Consider the following 22737-nt stretch of genomic DNA (forward strand, 5'->3'; position numbering starts at 1 on the left):
TTCCCTTCCCTTCCCTTCCCTTCCCTTCCCTTCCTTTCCTTCCCCTTCCCTTGCCTTTTTTTTTTTTTTTTTTTTTTTGATGGGACAGAGAGAAATTGAGAGGGGCAGGGGAGATGGAGAAGAAGAGAGAAAGTCAGACACCTGCAAACCTGCTTCACCATTTGTGAAGCACCCCCTTGCAGATGGGGAGCCGGGCCTTGAACCTTGGTCCTTTGTGCTTGGCAATGTGTGTTTAACTGGGTGTGTAACTGCACACCCCCTACCTGTTCTGTTTCTGACCAGAGCACATCTCTTGCACATGATAGTGCTGGGATCGAACTTGGGACCTCTGAGCTGCAGGAGTGAAAGTCTGGTGTACTGCCTTTTCTGCTACCTCCTTGGCCCTAAGTCATTATCATTATTATTATTATTATTTAAATGTAGTGTCACAGAATAAACCAGGGCCTCATGCATGTGTGATACTTCTGAGTGGCCTCACTGGTCTTATTTGTTCACTCATCATTTCAGGAAGAGGAGAGAGAGAAAAGACAAAGAGGGGGAGACCCCACAGCCCTGCTTCACTATTCATGCAGCTGTCCATGGTGCTGGGGCTTGAACCCAGAGTCTCAAACATGTTCAGGTATAAAACTACCAGGTGAGCTATCTCCTGGCCCCAGAGAGTTAAACTCTGTGATGTGCTGGGAAGGAGAAGGGGTACGCTATGTATGGCAAACCAGGAGATGGCATTTTGGTGAGTGTGACAGATTAGCTGCTACCAACCCCCATCTCTACCCCCCCACCCCCCAGGGTGGCTCACTCTCCAGGACTCCTGGTGGCAGGTCTGGATCAGAGGGCTAGCTATCTCTGCAGACTCAGCTCAGCCCTGTGCTCAGAAAGCTGCATGGTGTTTCCAAGTGGGTGGCCTGCCCAGTTCTGGTCATGCCAGCTCTCTGTGTGGACTCCTCGTTCCCTATCAGGAACTGAACTCAGAGGTTTCTGCCTTTGCCCCCAAGTCCCTGCTGGGAGTCAGTTATTTATTTTTTTAATATTTTATTTATTTATGGTTTATTGGATAGAGACAGAGAGAAATTGAGAGGGAAGGGGAAATAGGCACCTTCAGCTTTGCTTCCCTGCTCGTGAAGCTTCCCCCATGCAGGTTGGGACCGGAGGCTTGAACTTGGGCCCCTGAGCTTTGTAACACGTGTGCTCAACCGGGTGCGCCCCCTCCCAGCCTTCCCTCCCCACCAAATGCACCAGGCAGTTCTGATTATAGTAACCCTGTAGTATGTTTTGAGGTCAGGAAGCTTGCTGTCGGCAACATAGCTCACTTGGATAGTACGTCTGATCTGTCGTATGTGTGATCCAAGTTCAGGTCCATTCCGCACCACACTGGAGGAAGTTTCTCTTGAGGTGAGGAAAGGGGGGGGGGAAGGGAGGGGAGAGGGAGCACATCTGCAAACCCCAAGCTGGCCCCAAGCATTACCTTGGGGATCTTTTTCTTCTTCCTGCCATTCTGAGGGTCTCCGAGGTTAAAGAAGGTGTCGTCGGGGCTGCTGGGAGTGGAGGGGGGGCTGGTTTTGGATGGGGACCCACTTCCATCACGACTCAGCTTCCGTGTGTCCAGCAGTTTGAAATTCCTCCTCTCCGAATTTTGCCGGAAAAAAGTAGGTTTGGACTGTGAGGGGAGAGGAGGAAAAAAAGAGTAAATCAATACAAAGGGACTAATGAACAGAAAGCATGTGAAACTGGGCTGGTACCCAGGAGAGAGAGAAGATAGTTTCTAAGGTCCAAGGACTTGTTCTAGGCTGTAAGCGCCCAACCAACACTAATCCAGTCATCAGAAAGTTCATCTGCAAGAAAATCCAAAGAATCTGCCCCAATTCCTTCATCGCAAAGGAATCTTCTATCAAATTGTTGGCAAAAATAGTTATCTGGTTTGACTAGAGATTTTGATTGTTACAGTGCTTGTTGAAAGATGACCGGGCTTATCAGAAGATTTGAGAAGGAAACAAGAAAGGAATCCCAAGGCAGCATGCGACTTTGAAAAATGTCAAAGGAAGGGGTAGAGACTATGATGGGGGGGGGGTCATCTCTCTATGGTCCCTCTGCTAGAGAAAGAGTTTTTGCCTGTGTCCCAGAGCACTCCAAACTAGCCTTCACATGTGTCCATGGAGCTTCCACGAGGAGGAAAATATTCTAGTGTGTACTGATGAAAAGGAAAGACATTGTGGCTGGGTATCTCCATCAGGAACAGCACTGTGGACTCTCTTGTGGGCCTCTACAGGACCTTGCCCTCAGTGTGGAACAACAATGGTGGGGACTGCCCCACTCTCTGAAGGGAGGCTGGGTCAACATGCTCTGCCACTCGAGGAAGACGGGTCCTGACATGAGTGCAGCCTAGAATGTTCCTAACCGTAACCGTGTAATGTGAGCTCAGACCTACAGGGATACAGACATTACACAGGCTCCTGTGCTGAATATGGGCTCCAGATCAGACGGATGGGGTTTGCAGTTAATGGTATTTACAAACTTTTCCCATATTTGGGAGCTACTCTTTTTCCTAATTCAGCTTTCTAGTCCTATTTCCAACTCTGACACTATTTCTCCAGACCTTTGGCCCACCTGAATGTTAGCTGCTGGGCTCAGGAAAAAAACTGGTAAAGTCATGGGCCCCTTGGAATATACCTAGAATAGACTTCCTAGCTTTTTCCTAAATGGAGACCCCAAATCTCATCTGCTATATTCTTGCCTTTAGGTTCCTGATTATTAAATAATTTGTTCTGCTTTATATCTTTTTTTTTTTTTTTGCCTCCAGGGTTATCATTGAGGCTGGGTGCCTGTACTATGAATCTACTGCTTCTGGAAGCCATTTTTCCCATTTTTTTTGCCATTGTAGTATTACTGTTATTGTTGCCATTGCTGTTGTTGATGATGGATAGGGGAGAGAGAAACTGAGAGAGGAGGGGAAGACAGATACGGTGAAAGAAAGACAGACACCTGCAGACCTTCTTCATGACCTGTGAAGTGACCCTCCCAGCAGGTGGGGCGGCAGGGGCTCGAACTGGGCCAGTCCTTGTGCCAGTTCTTGTACTTTGTGCCATGTGCGCTTAACCTGGTGTGGTGCTGCCCAGCCTCCTATATCTTAATTCTTTTTAGCCACCAAATTGCAGATGCTATCATGATACCAACCTGACTTCCCTGGGCAGACGACCTTACCAAAATGTCTTAGAACCCTACCTCTCCAGAGCCCTGCCCCACTAGGGAAAGAAAGAGACAGGCTGGAGGTATGGATCAACCTGCCATTGCCCATGTCCAGCAGGGAATCACTTTCAGAAGCCAGACCTTCCACTTTCTGCACCTTATAATGACCCTGGGTCCATACTCCCAGAGGGATAAAGAATAGAGAAACTTCCAATGGAGGGGATGGGATGCAGAACTCTGGTGTTGGGAAGTGTGTGGAATTGTACCTCTCTTATCCTATGGTGTTGTTGATCATTATTAAATAAAAAAAATAAAATAAAATACTTTGTACGCTCCAGGGTGGAGATTATGCAGGACAAAGCACTACCTGAGTACAGGTCAAAGGGTCAAAGGAAATAAGAAAGAATAAATAAGCAGCCAGGCAGGTGGCTCAGTGGTAGTTCCCAGACCTTGCATTATTAAGGCCCTGAATTCCTGGCGCCATGTATAGCAAAGTGATACTCTGGTTCTTTTTCCCTAGTTAAATTAATAAAGACGGTGAGGTGGTTTAGACCAGAGCATCTTCATTGCTTTGAGTGAAACAGATGGAAGAGATACAATAATGGAGACACCAAGCCATCTGTGGCTGACCTGAGAGTGGGGACTGAACCGAGTCAGCAAAGCCTCATCTTTGAGGACAAACAGTAAATATTTCAGGCTTTGTAAAGATGCTGGGGCTTGGGGGTCAGGCTGCCTTTGTCACAGCCCCTCAACTCTTTCCTGGCCATGCACTAAGTAAAGGAGTGGATGGGTATAGGAGTGAGCACGTTGTGTGTCAATAAAACTTTATTTATGTATTTTCAAGATCAGGTGATCAGCAGACGACTACTCAGCCTGGATCACAGTAAAAGGGAAGTCACTGCAGGATCCCAGGATGACTGTGCTGGGCTGTGGTCCAGAGAAGATTCCAGCATTTGACCAGAGGGTCTCAGATTAACATGTTGTGGTGCTGACACACCCAGTCCCTTTGTTCCTTTGTGCCTCTAGGGAGTGACCTGCAGGGGCCCAGCTCTGCTGCAGACACAGTCTCCCTCATCTTCCAGGATCCACCAGGGACACAACAAAAGCTCTGCAGTGTCCAAAGGGGAAAGGCAGACAAAGACCCTCTGTTGGAGCCTCTTGAGTGACCTGAGGGAGGAGGGGCCGCCTGCCTCCTGGAGGGAGCTGACCTGGACTCAAGCCAGGGTTCATTCCCCTTCTAGTCAGTGACTGGGGGCTGGTGGCTTAACCCCTTCCTGCCCTCCACTGGAGGCATCCTGGGTCCTTGGCCATCCTCCACCTCACTCCTGCTCCTTGACAGAGATCTCCTTGGGAAGTGCTCTGACAGCATTCACAGAATCAATCTCTCTCTCTCTCTCCCTCTCATACAAACACACACACACACACACACACACACACACACACACACACACACACACACACACGCTCACATATTTAAGTGAATACACAGACTGTATACACACATAGACGGCCACAGAAAGGCATGTGCATATTATCCAAAAGTCACGGTGCTAGGATAACGTGACGCCACAGCATAGGGAACTCTCAAGGGACAGCTAAAAGAGTATCCAAACTCTGCATTCACTGTGATCCCACGTCTTATTGTCTTTTTAATGTGTATATATGTATAGACACACATGCATAAATATACATGAGAGAGTTTGGAAGAAAGTCAGCTAATTGCTAGTAGTGGTTATCTTTGGGTCTGAAGTGACTTTTTTTCCCCCTTAAAAATAAACCACAACTATTGGACTGACTAGACTATAAGTGATTTTTTAAAATTTTTTTAAAATTATTTTTTATATTTGTTTATTTAATTTTATATTTATTTATTCCCTTTTGTTGTCCTTGTTGTTTTATTGTTGTAGTTATTATTGATGTCATCGTTGTTGGATAGGACAGAGAGAAATGAAGAGAGGAGGGGAAGACAGAGAGGAGGAGAGAAAGATAGACACCTGCAGACCTGCTTCACCGCCTGTGAAGCGACTCCCCTGCAGGTGGGGAGCCAGGGGCTCAAACCAGGATCCTTCCTCCGGTCCTTGTGCTTTGCGCCACCTGCGCTTAACCCGCTGCGCTACCGCCCGACTCCCTTTATTTATTTATTTTCCCTTTTGTTGCCCTTGTTGTTTTTCATTGTTGTTGTAATTATTCTTGTTGTTATTGATGTCGTCATTGTTGGATAGGACAGAGAGAAATGGAGAGAGGAGGGGAAGACAGAGGGGGAGAGAAAGACAGACACCTGCAGACCTGCTTCACCACCTGTGAAGCGACTCCCCTCCAGGTGGGGAGCCGGGGACTTGAACCGGGGTCCTTACACTGGTCCTTGCTCTTTGCACCACGTGTGCTTAACCCGCTGGGCTACCGCCCGACTCCCTATAAGTGATTTTTAAAAGACCTATAAAACTCACATGCACAGGGGATCGGCAGTGAAGCACCTCATGGAGTACACACATGACCATGTTTAAGGACCCAGGTTCAAGCCCCCACTCCCCACCTTCAGGGGGGAAAGTTTCACAAGTGATGAAGCAATGCTGCAGGTCTCTCTCTCTCTCTCTTTTTCTCTCTCTAGCTTTTCTTCCTCTCTCAATTTATCTCTGTCCTATCACTTAAAAAGAAACACACACACACAAATTTTTTAACTGGAAATATAGGTGAGCATGAAGAGAAAAGAAAATTCTCCACCTGATCATGAGTTATTTTCATATTCTTTGCTATAGTAGCTGGTAATTAAAAGCATTTTTTAAAATAATAAGAACATTTGGGGGCCGGGTGGTAGTGCAGCGGGTTAAGCGCAGGTGGCGCAAAGCAAAAGGACCAGCATAAGTATCTCAGTTTGAGCCCCCAGGTCCCCACCTGCAAGGGGTTGCTTCACAGGCAGTGAAGCAGGTCTGCAGGTGTCTTTCTCTCCCCCTCTCCGTCTTCCCCTCCTCTTTCGATTTTGTTCTGTCCTGTCCAACAACAGCAATGACAACAATAACAATGATAACAACAAGGGCAAGAAAAAAAATGGGAAGGGAGTCGGGCAGTAGTGCAGCGGGTTAAACACAGGTGGCGCTAAGCGCATGGACCGACTGAGGATCCTGGTTCTAGCCCCGGCTCCCCACCTGCAGGGGAGTCACTTCACAGGCGGTGAAGCAGGTCTGCAGGTGTCTGTCATTCTCTCCCCCTCTGTCTTCCCCTCCTCTCTCCATTTCTCTCTGTCCTATCCAAAAACAACAACATCAATAACAACAACAATAATAACTACAACAATAAAGCAAAAGGGCAACAAAAAGGAAAATAAAAATAAATATAAAAAAATTTAAAAAGAAAAGAAAAAAATGGGAAAAAATATCCTCTAGGAGCAGTGGATTCGTAGTGCAGGCACCGAGCCCCTGTGATAACCCTGGAGACCCCCCTCCCCAAAAAAATCCCACTTTCAGGTATTCACTTTTTTTTGAGAATATATTGAAAAGCCTGCTTCTAAGTAGCTGGCAAATACACACAACTGGTACTGGGTTTTCAGACACTAGTCCAGATGCCTTACAAGGATGAGTTTGATTAATTTTTTAAATAATTTTATTACAATTTATTTTTATTCATTTTGTGAGAGACAGAAGGAAAGAAACAAAGGTCAGAGCATCACTCTGGCATATGTGGCACTGAGGATCAAACCCAGGACCCCATGGTTGCAAGTCTAAGCTCTAATGTTCTCTCTTTAAAAATTACTTATTATTATTACTTGATAAGGACAGAGAGAAACTGAGGGGGAAAGGGAAAGTAGAGGGAGAAAGAAAGAGATTTGCAGCACTGCTTCACGACTTTCCCCCTCCAAGTGGGGACCGAGGACTCAAACCCGGGTCCTCAGCGCTCTGATGTGTGAGCTCAACCAGGTGTACCTCCAGTCGACCCGTTAGAGTTCTGCTTCTCTGAGAGGAGTTAGTCTCATCTCACCAATGAGCAAAACAGACGCAGGGAGATGACATCACTACTGCCCAGCAAGTGGCCTAGACAAGCTTTGAAAAAAGAGGAGGTTGGACTCTCAAACTCGAATGCTTGACCAGATCCATCTCTCTCTGTAGCTTCAGCAATGTCACCTATGATTTCTTGAGTGGAGACAGTGTAGGTGGGCTCTCCCGGAACCCAGAGCATGCTGGTAACACAGCTTCCCTCCCATGTCGGTACCTTTTGAAAACCTCACACTCGCTAGATTTCCTTTGCTGGAAAGATGAGTCCCCTGCCACATTTACTAGGTGACAGGACATGTGAATCTCTCCCAGTGCTGTGAGCATGCATCTGCCCCCAACAGCATGACTACTTCCTCCCTCCCTTCTTTCCTATTTGATAGGACAGAAAGAAACTGAGAGGGAAGGGGGAGAGAGGGCGGGGCGGGGGGAGAGAAAGAGAGACACCTGTAGCCCTGCTTCACTGCTTGTGAAGCTTTCCCCCCTGCAGGTGGGAAGCAGGGGCTTGAACCCTAGCTGTTATGTATGGTTACGTGTATGCTCTGCTGGGTGCACCATCTCCCGATCCCAATATAACTGCTTCTTTCAGGGAAATGCCCATCTAACAAACCCTGGCCACTCAACCACGGGCACCATCTAAAGAACAAAAGCTCCAGCAGATGCCCGAAGCTCTCTCTGTGGGCAGGTGGTGGGAGAGCTGGCTTGAGAGGGCTGCTCCAGCACGTCCTCAGGCCCCAGATGCAGCCCACATGTTGCAGAAGCTCCACGAGCTGGGATAAGCTCAACAGAGGAAGTGGGGAAGTCAGCAGCTATCCCCCAGAATAGACCAGACACTGGATGTGGGAGAGCAGAGGCGTGAATGGGGGCCCAGGGTCCTGCTGATGAACTGTCAACCTCAGGGCCAGCAAGTGAACTAGCTTTCCTCTCCCCAGGGACACTGTGACCCCAGATTCTCAGTGACAGGATTAACTACTGGCTTTAGCTCTTTGGGGGACAGAGGTCTGGGTTTGCTCTAGTTTGGTAAGAAGGGGCTGGGGAAAAGACAGTTAAGTTTTTCTCATCTGGCAGTAAAGAGAACCACTCAGCTGTGGGCGAATATTTTTTTGCCTTAGGGTTATTACTGGAGCTCAGTGCCTGCACTATGAATCCACTGCTCCTGTGGCAAATATATATATTGACAGGAAAGAGAGAAATTGAGGGGAGGGGAAGATAGAGAGGGAGAGAGAAAGACAGACATCTGTCTTGTGAAGTGACCCCCCTGCAGGTGAGGAGCCAAGGGCTCAAACTGGTATCCTTGTACAGGTCCTTGTGCTTTGCACTATGTACACTTAACCCTGTGTGCTACTGCCCAGTCCCCTGGTATTCATATTCCTCTTTATTTAATTTTTTAATTATCTTTATTTTTTTATTGGATAGGACAGAGAGAAATCAGGAGGAAAGGGAGAAGTAGAGAGGGAGAGAGAGACACCTGCAGACCCACTTCACCACTCACAAAGCTTTCCCCCTGCAGGTGGGGACCAGGGGGCTTGAATTGGGATCCATAAGCGGGTCCTTGCACTTCACTCTATGTGCTCTTAACCCGGTGCACCACCACCCAGCCCCTGGCAATTATTTCTCAGTCTCTCTCTCTCTCTCCTTTCTTCCCTTCTTCCTTCCTTCCTTCTTTCCTTCCTTCCTCATTTCCTCCCTCCCTCCCTCCCTCCCTCCCTTCCTTCCTTCCTTCCTTCCTTCCTCTCCTCCTCCTCCTTTATGCAGCAATGAATGAGAACCAAAACCTCACACATGCATGGTAGCACCTCTGAGTACCTTATTCAGGCTAATGTTTCCATCGTCTTCCTCCTCCTGTTTTTGTTATTTTTTGGGGGGGGGGGATTAATGGTTTACAGTTGACAGTAAAATACAATAGTTTATACATGCATAACATTTCCACATGACAATACAACCCCCACTAGGCCCTCCTCTGCCATCATGTTCCAGGACCTGAACCCTCCCCCTTACCTACCCTGAGTCTTTGACTCTGGTGCAATACACCAACTCCAGTCCAAGTTCTACTTAGTGTTTTCCCTTCTGATCTTGTTTTTTCAACTTCTATGAGTGAGATCATCCCATATTCATCCTTCTGTTTCTGACTTGTTTCATTTAACATGATTTCTTCAAGCTCCATCCAAGATGGGGCAAAGAAGGTAAATTCAGGTTCCAGATGCTACCATGATGCCAACCTGAATTCCCTGGGCAGACGACCCCACCAATGTGTCCTGGAGCCCTGCCTCGACAGACCCTTTCCCCACTAGGGAAAGAAAGAGGTAGGCTGGGAGTATGGATCGACCTGCCAATGCCCATGTTCAACAGGGAAGCAATTACAGAAGCCAGACCTCCCAATTCTGCACCCCAAAATGACCCTGGGTCCATGCTCCCACAAGAATAAAGAATAGGAAAGATTTCAAGGGAAGGGATGGGATATGGAGTTCTGGTAGTGGGAATCATGTAGAATTGTACTCCTCTTATGGTCTTGTCAATATCTCCATTTTATGAATAAAAAAATTAAAATAAAATAAAAAGAAGATGAATTCACCATTTTCAATAGCTGAGTAGTATTCCATTGTGTATATAGACCACAACTTCCTCAGCCACTCATCTGTTGTTGGACACCTGGGTTGCTTCCAGGTTTTGGCTATTACAAATTGTGCTGCTATAAACATAGGTATACACAAATCTTTTTGGATGGGTGTATGTTTGGTTCCTTAGGATATATCCCACAGGAAAGGAACTGCAGGGTCATAGGGTAGGTCCACTTCTAACCTTCTAAGAGTTCTCCAGACTGCTCTCCACAGAGGTTGGATCAATTTACATTCCCACCAGCAGTGCAGGAGGGTTCCTTTGACCCCACACCCTCTCCAACATTTGCTGCTGCTACCTTCTCTGGTGTATGGCATTCTCACAGGAGTGAAGTGGTATCTCAATGCTGTCTTTATTTGCATTTATCTGACAATCAATGACTTGGAGCATTTTTTCATATGTTTATTGGCCTTTTGGATCTCTTCTGTGGAGAATATTCTGTTCATGTCCTCTCCCCATTTTTGAATGGTGTCATTTGTCTTCTCGTTGTTGAGTTTGGTGAGATCTTTATATATATTTTGGTTATTAGCCTCTTGTCTGATGTATGGCATGTAAAGATCTCCCATTCTGTGAGGGGTCTCTTTGATTGGTTTCTTTAATTCTCTTCCAATCAGTATTTCTTTAATTCCTTGCTCCTGCCTGACTGCTATGGCAAGAACTTGCAATGTTGAATAATAACTTACTATGTTGAATAGTAATGGTGATAGTGGGCAGCCCTGTCTAGTACCTGATCTGTCGGGGAATGCTTCCAGTTTTTCACCATTGAGTATGATGTTGGCTATTAGGTTTCCCCTCTCCTCTTTTTTAGAGAGGCAAAGTGAGAAGACACCACAGCACTGTTCCACCATCCATAGAACTCCCCTCCAGTTCTCCCACTGGAGCTCAGTGATCAAGCCCAGAGTCCCATGCATGGTGTGGTGTGTGCTATACCAGTTGAACTATCTCCTAACTCCAGGGACAGTTTTATTTTTTGTTCCTACACGTCTATGTAGTTCACGTGCCACATGAAGTAGAGAGTCGAGACAGCAGGGGGGAGCATGGCGGAGTGGATGACACCTTCCTGCTTCTGGGACTTCCTAAGTGTTGAAGACATCCATCATCCAGAGAAACTGTCAAGAAGGTAAGTGGACATTTTGCTGATTGGCAGGTGTCAGGGATCATCCAAGAGGATGATGCTCTTTCACAGGAGGAGCAGACAGCAGTGAACTGGTTCGGGCAAGGATCTCAGCAACTGATGCTGAGTCTCTCCTTTGTGATAGCAATCCACCTTCAACTCTTCAGGAAGGCTGGAGCAGATGGAGTCCTTTGTGAATCTTCATCAAGCACTAAAGCATGGGCCGTGGACAGGCCCCCTTCCCCACAGCAAAGGCTGATACCTGACCTTCTTCTTACACGGGGACTAGAATTCACTGACACTTGCAGGGTGTGACTTCCATTCACCTGACTTCTTCAGTAACTCAACTAGAGAACAACTTATAGGAGATGCAAAGAAATGGAATCTGCTTCGCTCTAGAATGGTGCAAGGGTTGGAGGCATTCCACATCCAGAAATCCAACCGACCCAATGAAAAGTTGATTATACCCAGGAATGTAGACCCACCCTAACCCCCCACTCCCTTCTGAGAGAGTAGAAAAGGTCTGTATTATTTTGGATCCATGTGTGGTTCCTCACAGTTTAAGCCTATGCTATTCAAAGGTCGAAAGCAATATTCTTTCTGACCTTGACAAATTTACAGTCTACCTGAGGAGAATTCATTAAGATCTGTGAGTGGGTTGGGAGCCAGGTGGTAGCACAGCGGGTTAAGTGCACATGGCACAAAGCACAAAGACTGGTGTAAGTATCCCGGTTCAAGCCCCCCTGGCTCCCCAACTGCAGGGGGGTTGCTTCACAAATGGTGAAGCAGGTCTGCAGGTGTCTATCTTTCTCTCTGTCTTTCCCTCCTCCCTCGATTTCTCTCTGTCATATCAAACAACAATGACAACAACAACGATAAACAACAAGGGCAACAAAAGGGAAAAAACAGCCTCCAGGAGCAGTGGGTTCGCAGTGCAGGCACCGAACCCCAGTGATAACCCCAGAAGGGGAAAAAAAATCTATGAGTGGGAGGTCTGTCTTCTTTAATTGCTTCTCCACTGGACATGAGCATTGATAGGTGGATCTGTACCCCCAGCCTGTTTCTGTCTTTCCCTAGTCAGGTAGGGCTCTGGAAAGACTGAGGTTCTGGCCAAGGAAGTTAGGATGGAATCATAGTAGCACCCGCTACTTCACAAAGAATTTTGGTCCATACTCCCAGAGAGGGAGAAATGTTAGGGGAAGACGATCAGAGGGCTCTGGACTCCAATTCTATCAGTTACCAACCCAGTGCTGGAGACCCCCTCCCCTCAAGGGCTGTCCTAGTGAACTCACCTTGGCAGATGTGTCAGGGATGAATGAGGTGGGAGAATTAGGAAAGTTCAAGACACACTTCTTGCCTAGGCATCGGCCGTGCAGCTCCACGTCCTCGTAGGGGTTCTCCTTGGTGGGCGGGTCTGTGGTCAGGGGCAAGGAGGATCAGGGATCCAGAGATGGAGGAGGTTTCGCTACTCAGTGCCTTGGCCTCGCCTTGTGGGGCTATGCCGACCACTCAATCACCCCTTCCTCTTAGGAATAAACCTGATCTTTCCTTTCTCTTTCTTTTCTTTGCTTGCCTTTCTCTCTTCTTTATTTCCATCTTTCTTTCTTCTTTTCTTATTAGATAGGACAGAGAGAAATTGAGAGGGGAGTGAGAGAGAGAGAGAGACAGAGAGAGAGAGAGAGAGAGAGAAAGAGAGAGAGAACAAAGAGATATCTTCAGACCTGCTTCACTGCTCGTGAAACTTCCCCCTTGCAGGTGGGGAGCTAGGGCTCGAACCCGAGTCCTTGTGCATGGTAATGTGTGCTCAACAGGGTGCACCACTCAACTGGGTGCTGACCCCACGGACCTGACTATTTTTTAACAGTGACAACAGGAGTATAATTCCTACCACCAGAGTTCTGTGCCCTTCCCCCTCTAGAGGAAACCGTTATAGTTCTCCAAAATAGACCTGATATTCCCTTTTATTTCTTCTTCCTTCCTTCTTTTTTCTTTCTTTCTTTCTTTCTTTTTTCCTTTCTTCCTTTCTTCCTTCTCTCTCTTTCTTTCTCTCTTTCTTCTTACTGCCACCGGGGTTATTGCTAGGGCTTGGTGCTTCCAGCATCCACTTTATCTTGTTTCCTCTTTTGATTTTATTAGATAAGACAGAGAAGAATTGAGAGGGAAGGGGAGGGTAGAGAATGAGAAAAAGAGACACCTGCAAACCTGCTTCACCACTTGTGAAGCTTCACCCCCTCCCCCTCAGGTGGGGAGTGAGGCTTGAACCCCAGTCCTAGTGCATGGTAATATGTACACTTAACTGGGTATACCACCGCCCGTGCCCCCCCCCACCTGATTTCCATTGAGGCTATATTCCCCCCTCCCCAGACACATGAGGCTATGCTCAGTTTCTGAGCTTCAACCAGTTGAGACCTTCCTTGTCACAGTCTGTAGCTCAAGTCCACGGCAACCAGCACATGGGCTTCCTGCCCCTCAGGCGCCCTCCAGGCCCCTCACCCAGGATGTCCTCGTAGACGTTCTCCTCTGACAGCGTGCGTGTGAGGCCCAGCTTCGTCTGTGCGTACCAGTCCACCCTGCCATTCTCAGAGCAAGACTGCAGCAGGTCTTCAAACTCATACGACTTTCTGGTGGGGGAGACAGAAACCCAAGAACTACAGTCAGATTAGGTTGGTAGAAAGAACACGTGCTGAAGAAGAAGAAAAAAAAAGGTTTAGGTATCTCTTTTAAAAAAATTTTTGGGGGTGCTGAAGGAGACAGCATAATAGTTATGGACTCTGCTGTCACTACTGATGGTATGATGAAGTGATTCTTTTTTTTTAATATTTATTTTATTTATTTATTCCCTTTTGTTGCCCTTGTTGTTTTATTGTTGTAGTTATTATTGTTGTTGTCGTTGCTGGATAGGACAGAGAGAAATGGAGAGAGGAGGGGAAGACAGAGAGGAGGAGAGAAAGATAGACACCTGCAGACCTGCTTTACCGCCTGTGAAGCAACTCCCCTGCAGGTGGGGAGCCGGGGGTTCGAACCGGGATCCTTATGCCGGTCCTTGTGCTTTGCGCCACCTGCGCTTAACCCGCTGCACTACAGCCCGACTCCCTATGAAGTGATTCTTTCTATCCAAGGTTCATGATAGAAACCCTGGATCCCGATAACTCCCCAAACCTACCTATGACTCATTTTTGACAAGGGAGCCCGCAACATTAAGTGGAAAAAGGAGTCTCTTCCACAAGTGGTGTTGGGACAACTGGGTCCAAACTTGCAGATGAATGAATGGCACTGGGCCACCACATCTCACCGTGCACAAAAGTCAGCTCCAAATGAATCAAAGACATGGCCATTAGATCAGAAACTATCAAATTCATAGAAGAAAATATTGAGTGCTGTGACCTCTCTTTTTTAGAGAGAAAGACTACATTCCCATTTCCCACTCCCAGGTTCAATCCCCAACACCTCCATAAACTATGACTGAACAGTCCTCTAGTTAAAAAAAAAAAATAACACACAGATATGTGAATCATTTCTCTAATTATTAAGGACTCTGTGTCACAACCAGTTAAGCAAAGATCCTTGCTTTGCCACTCCTGTCTCCAGCCTCCAAGGATGTTTGGTCAACATCAGGGGAAACACAGATATAGGGTCACAAAGCACTGCAGACAAGAGAAGCCTTATCTGATGCCCCTGCACTATGCCTACATCCTTGGGGTTAGCTCAACCATCCAAGGAGCTCTCCCTGTGCTGTCCATAGTGATTCATGTGGTTCCAGGGCTTCACACCTGTGGGCTGAACTACCTCCTGACTCAATTTCCCTTTAGAAGATGTCAAATCAGAGCCTGGTGGTGGCACACCTGGTTAAACGCACACGTTACAATGTACTAAGGCCTGGGTTCAAATCCCTAGACCCAACCTGCAGGTAGGGAAGCTTCACCAGAGACAGGTGTCTCTCTCCTTCTCTACCTTCTCTCTGTCTCTATGCCAAATGAATAAATATTTTTTAAAAGAAAGGGAAAAAAAGATGTCAAGTGCTCCACATTTAGATACCGAAAGACTGTGGAGGTCACACTGACAGAGACAGACCACAGCCCAGCTGGCAAGTTCACTTGCACTGCTAAACTGATGTCATCTCAGACCGGCAGCCCCAAAAGGGCCTCGGGCATCCCATCAGCCCCACAGAAGATGGTAGCTATGGAATCAATCACAGCCCAACGTGACTTGGCAGCAATGTAATAACTGAGGTTTTCCTGTCTTCAAAAAGTACTGGAAGTCTAACACGAAAGCCTCAAAGAAAGGCTGGGTCTGTCTATACGATGCCAAAACCAATGAAAAAGTTGAAATGTTGGTCAATGTAGCTACTTGGCTTCATAAAGATCTAAAAGCCAAGTTGGATGATCAAATGCAAAGAAAATTATTAAAAATTGGAATTCAAGTTACACCATTTTGGCTGTGCAGACACAGATGAATTCAGGATGCTGCTAACATTTGAAGAGAGAAAGGGAACCTTCCCCGTTAAACGTTAGCCTTGAGTACTCCTGCCAAAGTTATTAAGCATCTGCTGTGAAACGCACATAACCCAGTGGAGACTGCTCTGAGGATCTTATCTTTGGAATTTCCTGGCATTGGAGGGCTCCCCATTTTCCATTTTAGGACTGAAGGCATGAGTCTTTGCATTTGATTTCCTGGGGCTTTAGAGAATTGACGAGAGAAGTGAGGAGGGAGGGAATTAAGGAGAAAGAGGGAAAAAAGCAGGAGGGAAATGAGAAGAAAGAAAAGAAAGAGAAAATGCATCTTCTCAAACCAAGACTCTGAATTCACTAGGTGAGCATCTGCCCGGGTAAAAGAGTCGTCCTATGAAAATACGCCGGGATGTTCTCAAAAGCATATGGCCTAGCTGTGTGATTCTAAACCCTCCTAACCTCAAAATCCTTAATCATTTCTTTCTTCGACCTTGACTTGGCTTCCCTGCCTCAGAGTGGTTGGTTTAAGTCCGCCAGATTCAGAGTTGAAACATTTCTGGGATTTTTTGTTTGTTTGTTTCTCTGTTTGTTTTTAAGGGATTGGCTGCCACAGCAAAGAGCACACTTTGTTGGTTCTTTTTTAAGTGTAGAAAGCGAACATCTTGCCCTTGTCACCCTCACTGAACTATGTTAAACAGAATCAGAAACCCAAGGCCAAAAATTCTTAAAACACAGCTGATGCAACCAGATTTGTGCTGGCCAAGAAAAATTTCATCTTTGGATGGGAACAAAGCAACATTAGCTGGTTTTCCAAAAAGAAAATGCTGGAAGGCTGAAAAGAGCAGATGGTAGTGGAGAGAGAAAAGATGATGGGAGTAGCTGTTCCCCAGGTTGGTCTGTCTGCCCAGGAATAACACAGCTGAAAGACTCTAGGTTCCCAGAACCGACCAGCGCCTGGGAAATGGACCTTTGTGGAGGAACCATCCAGAACGAGGAAGGGAAGCGTTGGGGAAACACCGGGGGTGGGGGCTGAAAAGTCAGGAGAGTATTTAGGCATCTGGACTCAGGTGCTGGTCCAGGAAAGACTTTAGAACTAGACATGGATTAAAGCATTTTCAGAATATAAAAAAGGAGGCTTTTAGATTATTCTATAGCGCACATAACACTGATACCAAAAACCTAGGAGAGACAGTAAAATTGAAATCCAGTAGAGACCAGTCCCGTTTATGGAATATTGAAATCAAAACCTAAAAAAATAAATGACAGGGAGGGGAACAAGCTAACATGGTAGAGCTGGCACTTTACCCTACGTGAGGACCTGAGTTCAAGTTTCTGGCCATCACAAGAGTACATGCAAGGGGGGAGTTTCAGGGGCAGTGGAATGGTACTGTGGCAAATCTTTCTGTCTTTCTTCCTGCTCTATCTTTAAAAAAAGGGGGTGGGGTGGGCGGTGGCGCGCACATGTTGCAATGTGCAAGGTCCCGGGTTTGAGCCCTTGGTCCCCAGCTTTGTGAGTGGTGGAGCAGGGCGCAGGTATCTCTCTGTCTCTCAGCATATCACCCCCTTCCCTCTCAATTTCTGGCTGTCGCTATCTAATCAACCAATAAAAATAATAAGCACTTTAAAAAGGGGGGGGTCAGGTGGTAGCCCAGTGGGTTAAGTGCAGGTGGCGCAAATCGCAAGGACCAGCGTAAGGATCCTGGTTCAAGCCCCCGTATCCCCACCTGCAGGGGAGTTATTTCACAGGCAGCGAAACAGATCTGCAGGTGTCTATCTTTCTTTCCCCCTCTCTTTCTTACCCTCCTCTCTCCATTTCTCTCTGTCCTACCCAACAACAATGACATCAATAACAACAATAATAATAACCACAACGACCGACGATAAAACAACAAGGACAACAAAAGGGAAAGAATATAGCCTCCAGGAGCAGTGGATTCGTGGTGCAAGCACCCAGCCCCAGCAATAACCTTGGAGGCAAAAAAAAAAAAAAAGACAGAGTTGAGCAATGCTCTGCTCTGATTTAAAAAAAAAAAAAAGGCTGGGGCAGATAGCATAATGGTTGTGCTAAGAGACTATCATGCCTGAGGCTCTGAAGTCCCAGGCTCAATCCCCCCCACACCACCACAGACCAGAGCTGATCAGCACACTGGTTAAAAGAATAATAATAGGGACATGGGCAGTAGCGCAGCTGGTTAAGCATAGGTAGCACAAAGCGCAAGGACCCGGCGTAAGGATCCCGGTTCGAGCCCTTGGCTTCCCACAAGCAGTGAAGCAGGTCTGCAGGTGTCTATCTTTCTCTCCCCCTTTCTGTCTTCCCCATCTCTCTCCATTTCTCTCTGTCCTATCCACCAACGACGACATTAATAACAGCAACAATAATAGCTACAACAATAAAAAACAGCAAGGGCAACAAAGGGGAATAAATAAATAAATATTTAAAGAAAAAAAAAAGAATTTGAAAGACTGGGTGGTGGCACACTCGGTTAAGCATGCCTGACCATGCTCGAGGAGCTGGGCTCAAATCCCCTGTCCCCACCTGCAGGGGGAAGAAGCAGGTGGTGAAGGTGAAGCAGGTCTCTCTCTCTCTCCTCCCCACCTTAATTACTCTCTGTCCTATCAAAAATAAAATAAATAAGTAAAAAAAAAAAAAAAAAAAAAAAAAAAAGAAAGAAAAAAATTAGAATTTGAAATTAGAACCAGTGGCCTGGGAGGTCCTCAAGCAGATCTGAAGTCAAACATTTTTTTTTTTTTTAGTTGATTTAATAATGATTGACAAGATTGTGGATAAGAGGGGTAAATTTCCATACAATTCCCACCACCAGAGTTCCGTGTCCCATCCCTTCCATTGGAAGCTTCCCTGTTCTTTATCTCTCTGGGAGAGGAGACCCGGGATCATTATGGGGTGCAGAAGGTGGGAGGTCTGGCTTCTGTAGTTGCTTCTAAGCATGAGGCCCTGAGTTTAATCCTTAGCACTGTGTCTGTCAGAGTAATGCTATGGTCCCCTCTTCTCCCTTATTAAGAAACAATCTTAAACAACAACAAACACTAGAAGCCCGGGTGGTGGCATAACCTGTAGAGTGCACATGTTAACGTGCACGGACCCTAGTTCAAGACCCCAATCCCCACCTGCAGGGGGAGCTTCACAAGCAGTGGAACAGGGCTGTGGGTGTTTCTCTTTCTTGCTCCCCCTCAACTTCTTTCTGCCTCTATCAAAAGTAAGTAAATAAATAAATTAAAAAAAAAAAAACCTGAAGTCAGGGAGGTGGCACAGTGGATAAAATGCTGAACTTGAAATCATGAAGTCCAGAGTTTGATCCCTGGCATCGCATATGCCAGAGTGATGCTCTGACTTTCAATCCTCTATTTCTCTCTCATTAGTAAAGAAACAAATCTAAACCCACACACACACACGCACACACACACTCACACACACATGCATACACACACGCACATGCACACATACACATGCACACACACACATGCATACACACACGCACATGCACACATACACATGCACACACACACACACACACACACACACACACAGGCACACACACACCCTCTAAGTGGGGACACACACACCCTCTAAGTGGGGACATGCACATGAAAAAGGAGAGGAATGAGAGATGAACCTTATTTATGTAATTAATTAATTAATTTATTTACCAGAGCACCACTCAGCTCTGGCTTCTGGTAGTGCGAGGATTAAACCTGGGACTTTGGAGCCTCAGACTGAATCTCATTTTTTATTGTTATTTATTTATTTGTATTTGTTTTGGATAGAGACAGAGAAAAATTTAGATGGGAGGAGGAAATTAAGAGGGAGAAAGACATGGTCCAGAAGGTGGCACAGTGGATGGAGCACTGGATTCTCAAGGAAGCATGAGGTCCTGAGTTCAATCCCCATGAACACATGTACCAGAGTGACGTCTGGTTGTTTCTCTACTCCTAGCTTTCAAATAAATAAATAAATAAATAAATAAATAAATAAATCTTTTTTTAAAAGTGGGGAGTCAGGCAGTAGCACAGTGGGTTAAGCACAGGTGGCGCAAAGCGCACGGACCGGTGTAAAGATCCTGGTTCAAACCCCTGGCTCCCCACCTGCATAGGAGTCGCTTCACAAGCAGTGAAGCAGGTCTGCAGGTGTCTGTCTTTCTCTCTCCTTCTCTGTCTTCCACTCCTCTCTCCATTTCTCTCTGTGCTATCCAACAATGACATCAACAACAACAACAACAATAACTACAACAATAAAACAACAAGGGCAACAAAAGGAAATAAATAATTAAAAAATCTTTATTAAAAAAGTGAAAATAAAAGATTTTTTTTTAAAGAGGGAGAGCGGGCAGGGGTAGATAGTATAATAGTTATGGAAAGAGACTCATGCCTGAGGCTCTGAAGTCCCAGGTTCAATCCCCGGCAACACCATAAACCAGAGCTGTTCAGTGCTCTGGTATTTCTCTCTGTGTCTTCTCTCTCTGCATCTCTTTCAAAAATAAAATAAATAAAATACTAAACAACAACAGTAATAACTACAACAATGATGAAAAACAACAAGGGCAACAAAAGAGAAAATAAATAAATATTTTTTAAAAAGAGGGAGAGAGACAGAGACACCTGCAGCACTGCTTCACCACTCATGACACTTCTCCCCTGCAGTTGGGGCTGGGGGCTTGAACCAGGGTCCTTGCCCATTGTAACGTGTGCATTCAACTAGGTGTGCCACCACCCAGCCCTAGGAATGCATCTTAGATTTGGGGCCTAATCACTGTGAAAGGTGATGTCATTTTTCTTTTTAATAAGATGGCAATGATTCGAAGAGGAAACAGTTCAGTGGTGGCTGGGATTGAGGACCCCCATTGCACAGGTCAGACGTAAACAATAAACTACCCAATCGGAGAGTCAAACAGGAGAGGGGTGACGACAGGAACGTGAGACTGGGACTGGGGTCTGGGGCTGGAGACAACTGTGACAGCCAATAAGCATGCAGTTGACATTTAAAGCCACAGACCTGGATGAGAGCACGGAGTAAGCAAAGACACAGAAGTCTCTGCTCAGCTTCCAGGAAAGGGTGTGGATGGGCTGGGGGGGAGGAGTGACACTTAGAGACGATGAGGACTGAGAAGAGCAGCCAAGGACTTGGCTTCAAGGTCACTTCTAGTGAAGACAGCTCTTCAAGTGGTCAAGTTGTTCCCCAGATTCCAAGAGAGGTCATTTAAGGAGAGAAGAGCTAGCTCTGTGTTAGAACACAGGCTTTGAACCCTCTGGTCCTGGACGTCCTATATGCCTAAGCTAAACACTGCCTTGGTCTCTCTCATTTAAAAATAAAAATCTGTGGGGGTCAGGTGATGGCAGACCAGGTTAGGTGCAAAGCACAAGCACCCACTCAGGGATGCCAGTTTGAGCTCCTGGCTCCCCACCTGCAGGGGGTCACAGTGAAGCAGGTCTGCAAGTGACTTTCTCTTCCCCTCTCCTCTCAAATTTCTTTTATTTTAATCTTTATTGAATAGAGACAGTCAGAAATGGAGAGGGTAGAGGGAGACAGAGAGACCCCTGCAGCACTGCTTCACCACTTGTGACGCCTTCCCCCTGCAGGTGGGGACCAGGGGCTTGAACCTGGGTTCTTGCGCATTGTAACATGTGTGCTCAACCAGGTGCGCCACCACCTGGCCCCTCCTCTCAATTTCTTTCCTCTCCAACAAAACAGGGAAAAAATGGCCACCAGGAATGGTAGATTCATAGTGCCAGCACCAAGCTCTAGTGATAAGCCTGGAAACAATAAAACAAACAAACAAACAAACAAACTTGTTTTTTTTTCCTAAGAATAGAGAGGGGCCGGAAATGGCGCACCTGGCAGACTGCATACATTATAGTGTGCAAGGACCTCAGTTCAAGCTCCCAACCCCACCTATAGGGGAGAAACTTCATGAGTGGTAAGGCAGTGCTGCAGGTGTCTCTCCCTCGCTAGCTCTCCCCTCCTTCTCAATTTCTGTCTCTATTCAAACTAAATAAAATAAAACATTAAAAAAGAAAAGAACAGAGAACTGGCACTAGGGTTGGGCAAGATGGAGACCGCCAGTGGTCTTGGTCAAGAGCAGTTTCAGTGCACGTAGCCAAGCCCGGCTGCAGTAGGTCAAGGTAGAAAATGGAGGTGGATGGGAATGTCAGTTGGTCCAACCTCTGTGGAGAACAGTCTGGAGAACTCTCACAAGGCTAGAAATGGACCTACCCTCTGATCCTGCAATTCCTCTCCTGGGGAGATATCCTAAGGAACCCAACACACCCATCCAAAAAGATCTGTGTACACATATGTTCTTGGCAGCACAATTTGTAATAGCCAAAACCTGGAAGCAACCCAGGTGTCCAACAACAGATGAGTGGCTGAGCAAGCTGTGGGATTTATACACAATGGAATACTACTCAGCTGTAAAAAATGGTGACATCACTGTTTTCAGCCGGTCTTGGATGGAGCTTGAAAAATTCATGTTAAGTGAAATAAGTCAGAAACAGAAGGATGGAAATGGGATGATCTCACTGTCAGGCAGAAGTTGAAAAACAAGATCAGAAGAGAAAACACAAGTAGAACCTGAACTGGAATTGGCGTATTGCACCAAAGTAAAAGACTCTGGGGTGGGTGGGGAGAATACAGATCCATGAAGGATGACAGAGGACCTAGTGGGGGCTGTATTGTTATGTGGAAAACTGGGAAATGTTATGCATGTACAAACTATTGTATTTACTATTGAATGTAAAACATTAATTCCCCAATAAAGAAATTTAAAAAATAAATAAAAATAAAAAACAAAGTAAGGTTTAGTGGAGAATTTAAACCCACGAGTAAGTGGCAGAGCTAGAATTTAAACCCTGGTGTGTTTGGAGTCTTTACCCATTACGTGACACAACCCGGCTTTGACCTAGCACGTTATGATCGGGCCCTCCTCAATCGCTATCGAACAGGCCATGGCCGGTGCTCCGCTATGTTCCATCGCTGGGGAGCCAGAGACGACCCGAACTGCCCCTGCGGCTCCAGACAGACTATGACCCACATAGTCAATGACTGCCACCTCTCCAGATTCAAAGGAGGTCTCGAAACTTGACATCAGGCTCAACCTGACGCTGTTGACTGGCTACGGAAGAAGGGCAAACGCTAGAAGGAGAAACGTGACACATCCTCTTTAGGTAAATAACGCTAGGGAATTTAAGTATGTATTCTCATTAAATTCTTTAGCAACCATTGGCAGAAGTGTCGTTATGCCCAATTACTGATGAGGATAGACTCCTGAAGGTCATAAAAAAAAGAAAAGAAAAGAAAGGGGAGGGGAGGGGAGGGGAGGGGAGAGGAGAGGTGAGAAAATAAAAGAAAAGAAAAGAAAAGAAAAGAAAAGAAAAGAAAAGAAAA

At 46.3% G+C, this 22737-nt stretch overlaps 1 protein-coding gene across 3 annotated transcripts in view; it reads right to left on the minus strand.

Moving 5' to 3' along the window:
- DENND2A (DENN domain containing 2A) overlaps positions 1 to 22737 on the minus strand; it is a 111514-nt gene that overhangs the window by 40370 nt on the left and 48407 nt on the right. For all 3 annotated transcript variants that reach the window (XM_060196701.1, XM_060196702.1, XM_060196700.1), the window contains exons 3-5: positions 13387 to 13514; positions 12186 to 12307; positions 1463 to 1654 (exon numbers count right to left, since the gene is read on the minus strand). In XM_060196701.1, the coding sequence (XP_060052684.1) occupies positions 1463 to 1654; positions 12186 to 12307; positions 13387 to 13514 (442 nt within the window). The remainder of the gene's footprint in view (positions 1 to 1462; positions 1655 to 12185; positions 12308 to 13386; positions 13515 to 22737) is intronic.

This window comes from Erinaceus europaeus, chromosome 8 (assembly GCF_950295315.1).
Source record: "Erinaceus europaeus chromosome 8, mEriEur2.1, whole genome shotgun sequence".
Lineage (NCBI taxonomy): Eukaryota > Metazoa > Chordata > Mammalia > Eulipotyphla > Erinaceidae > Erinaceus > Erinaceus europaeus.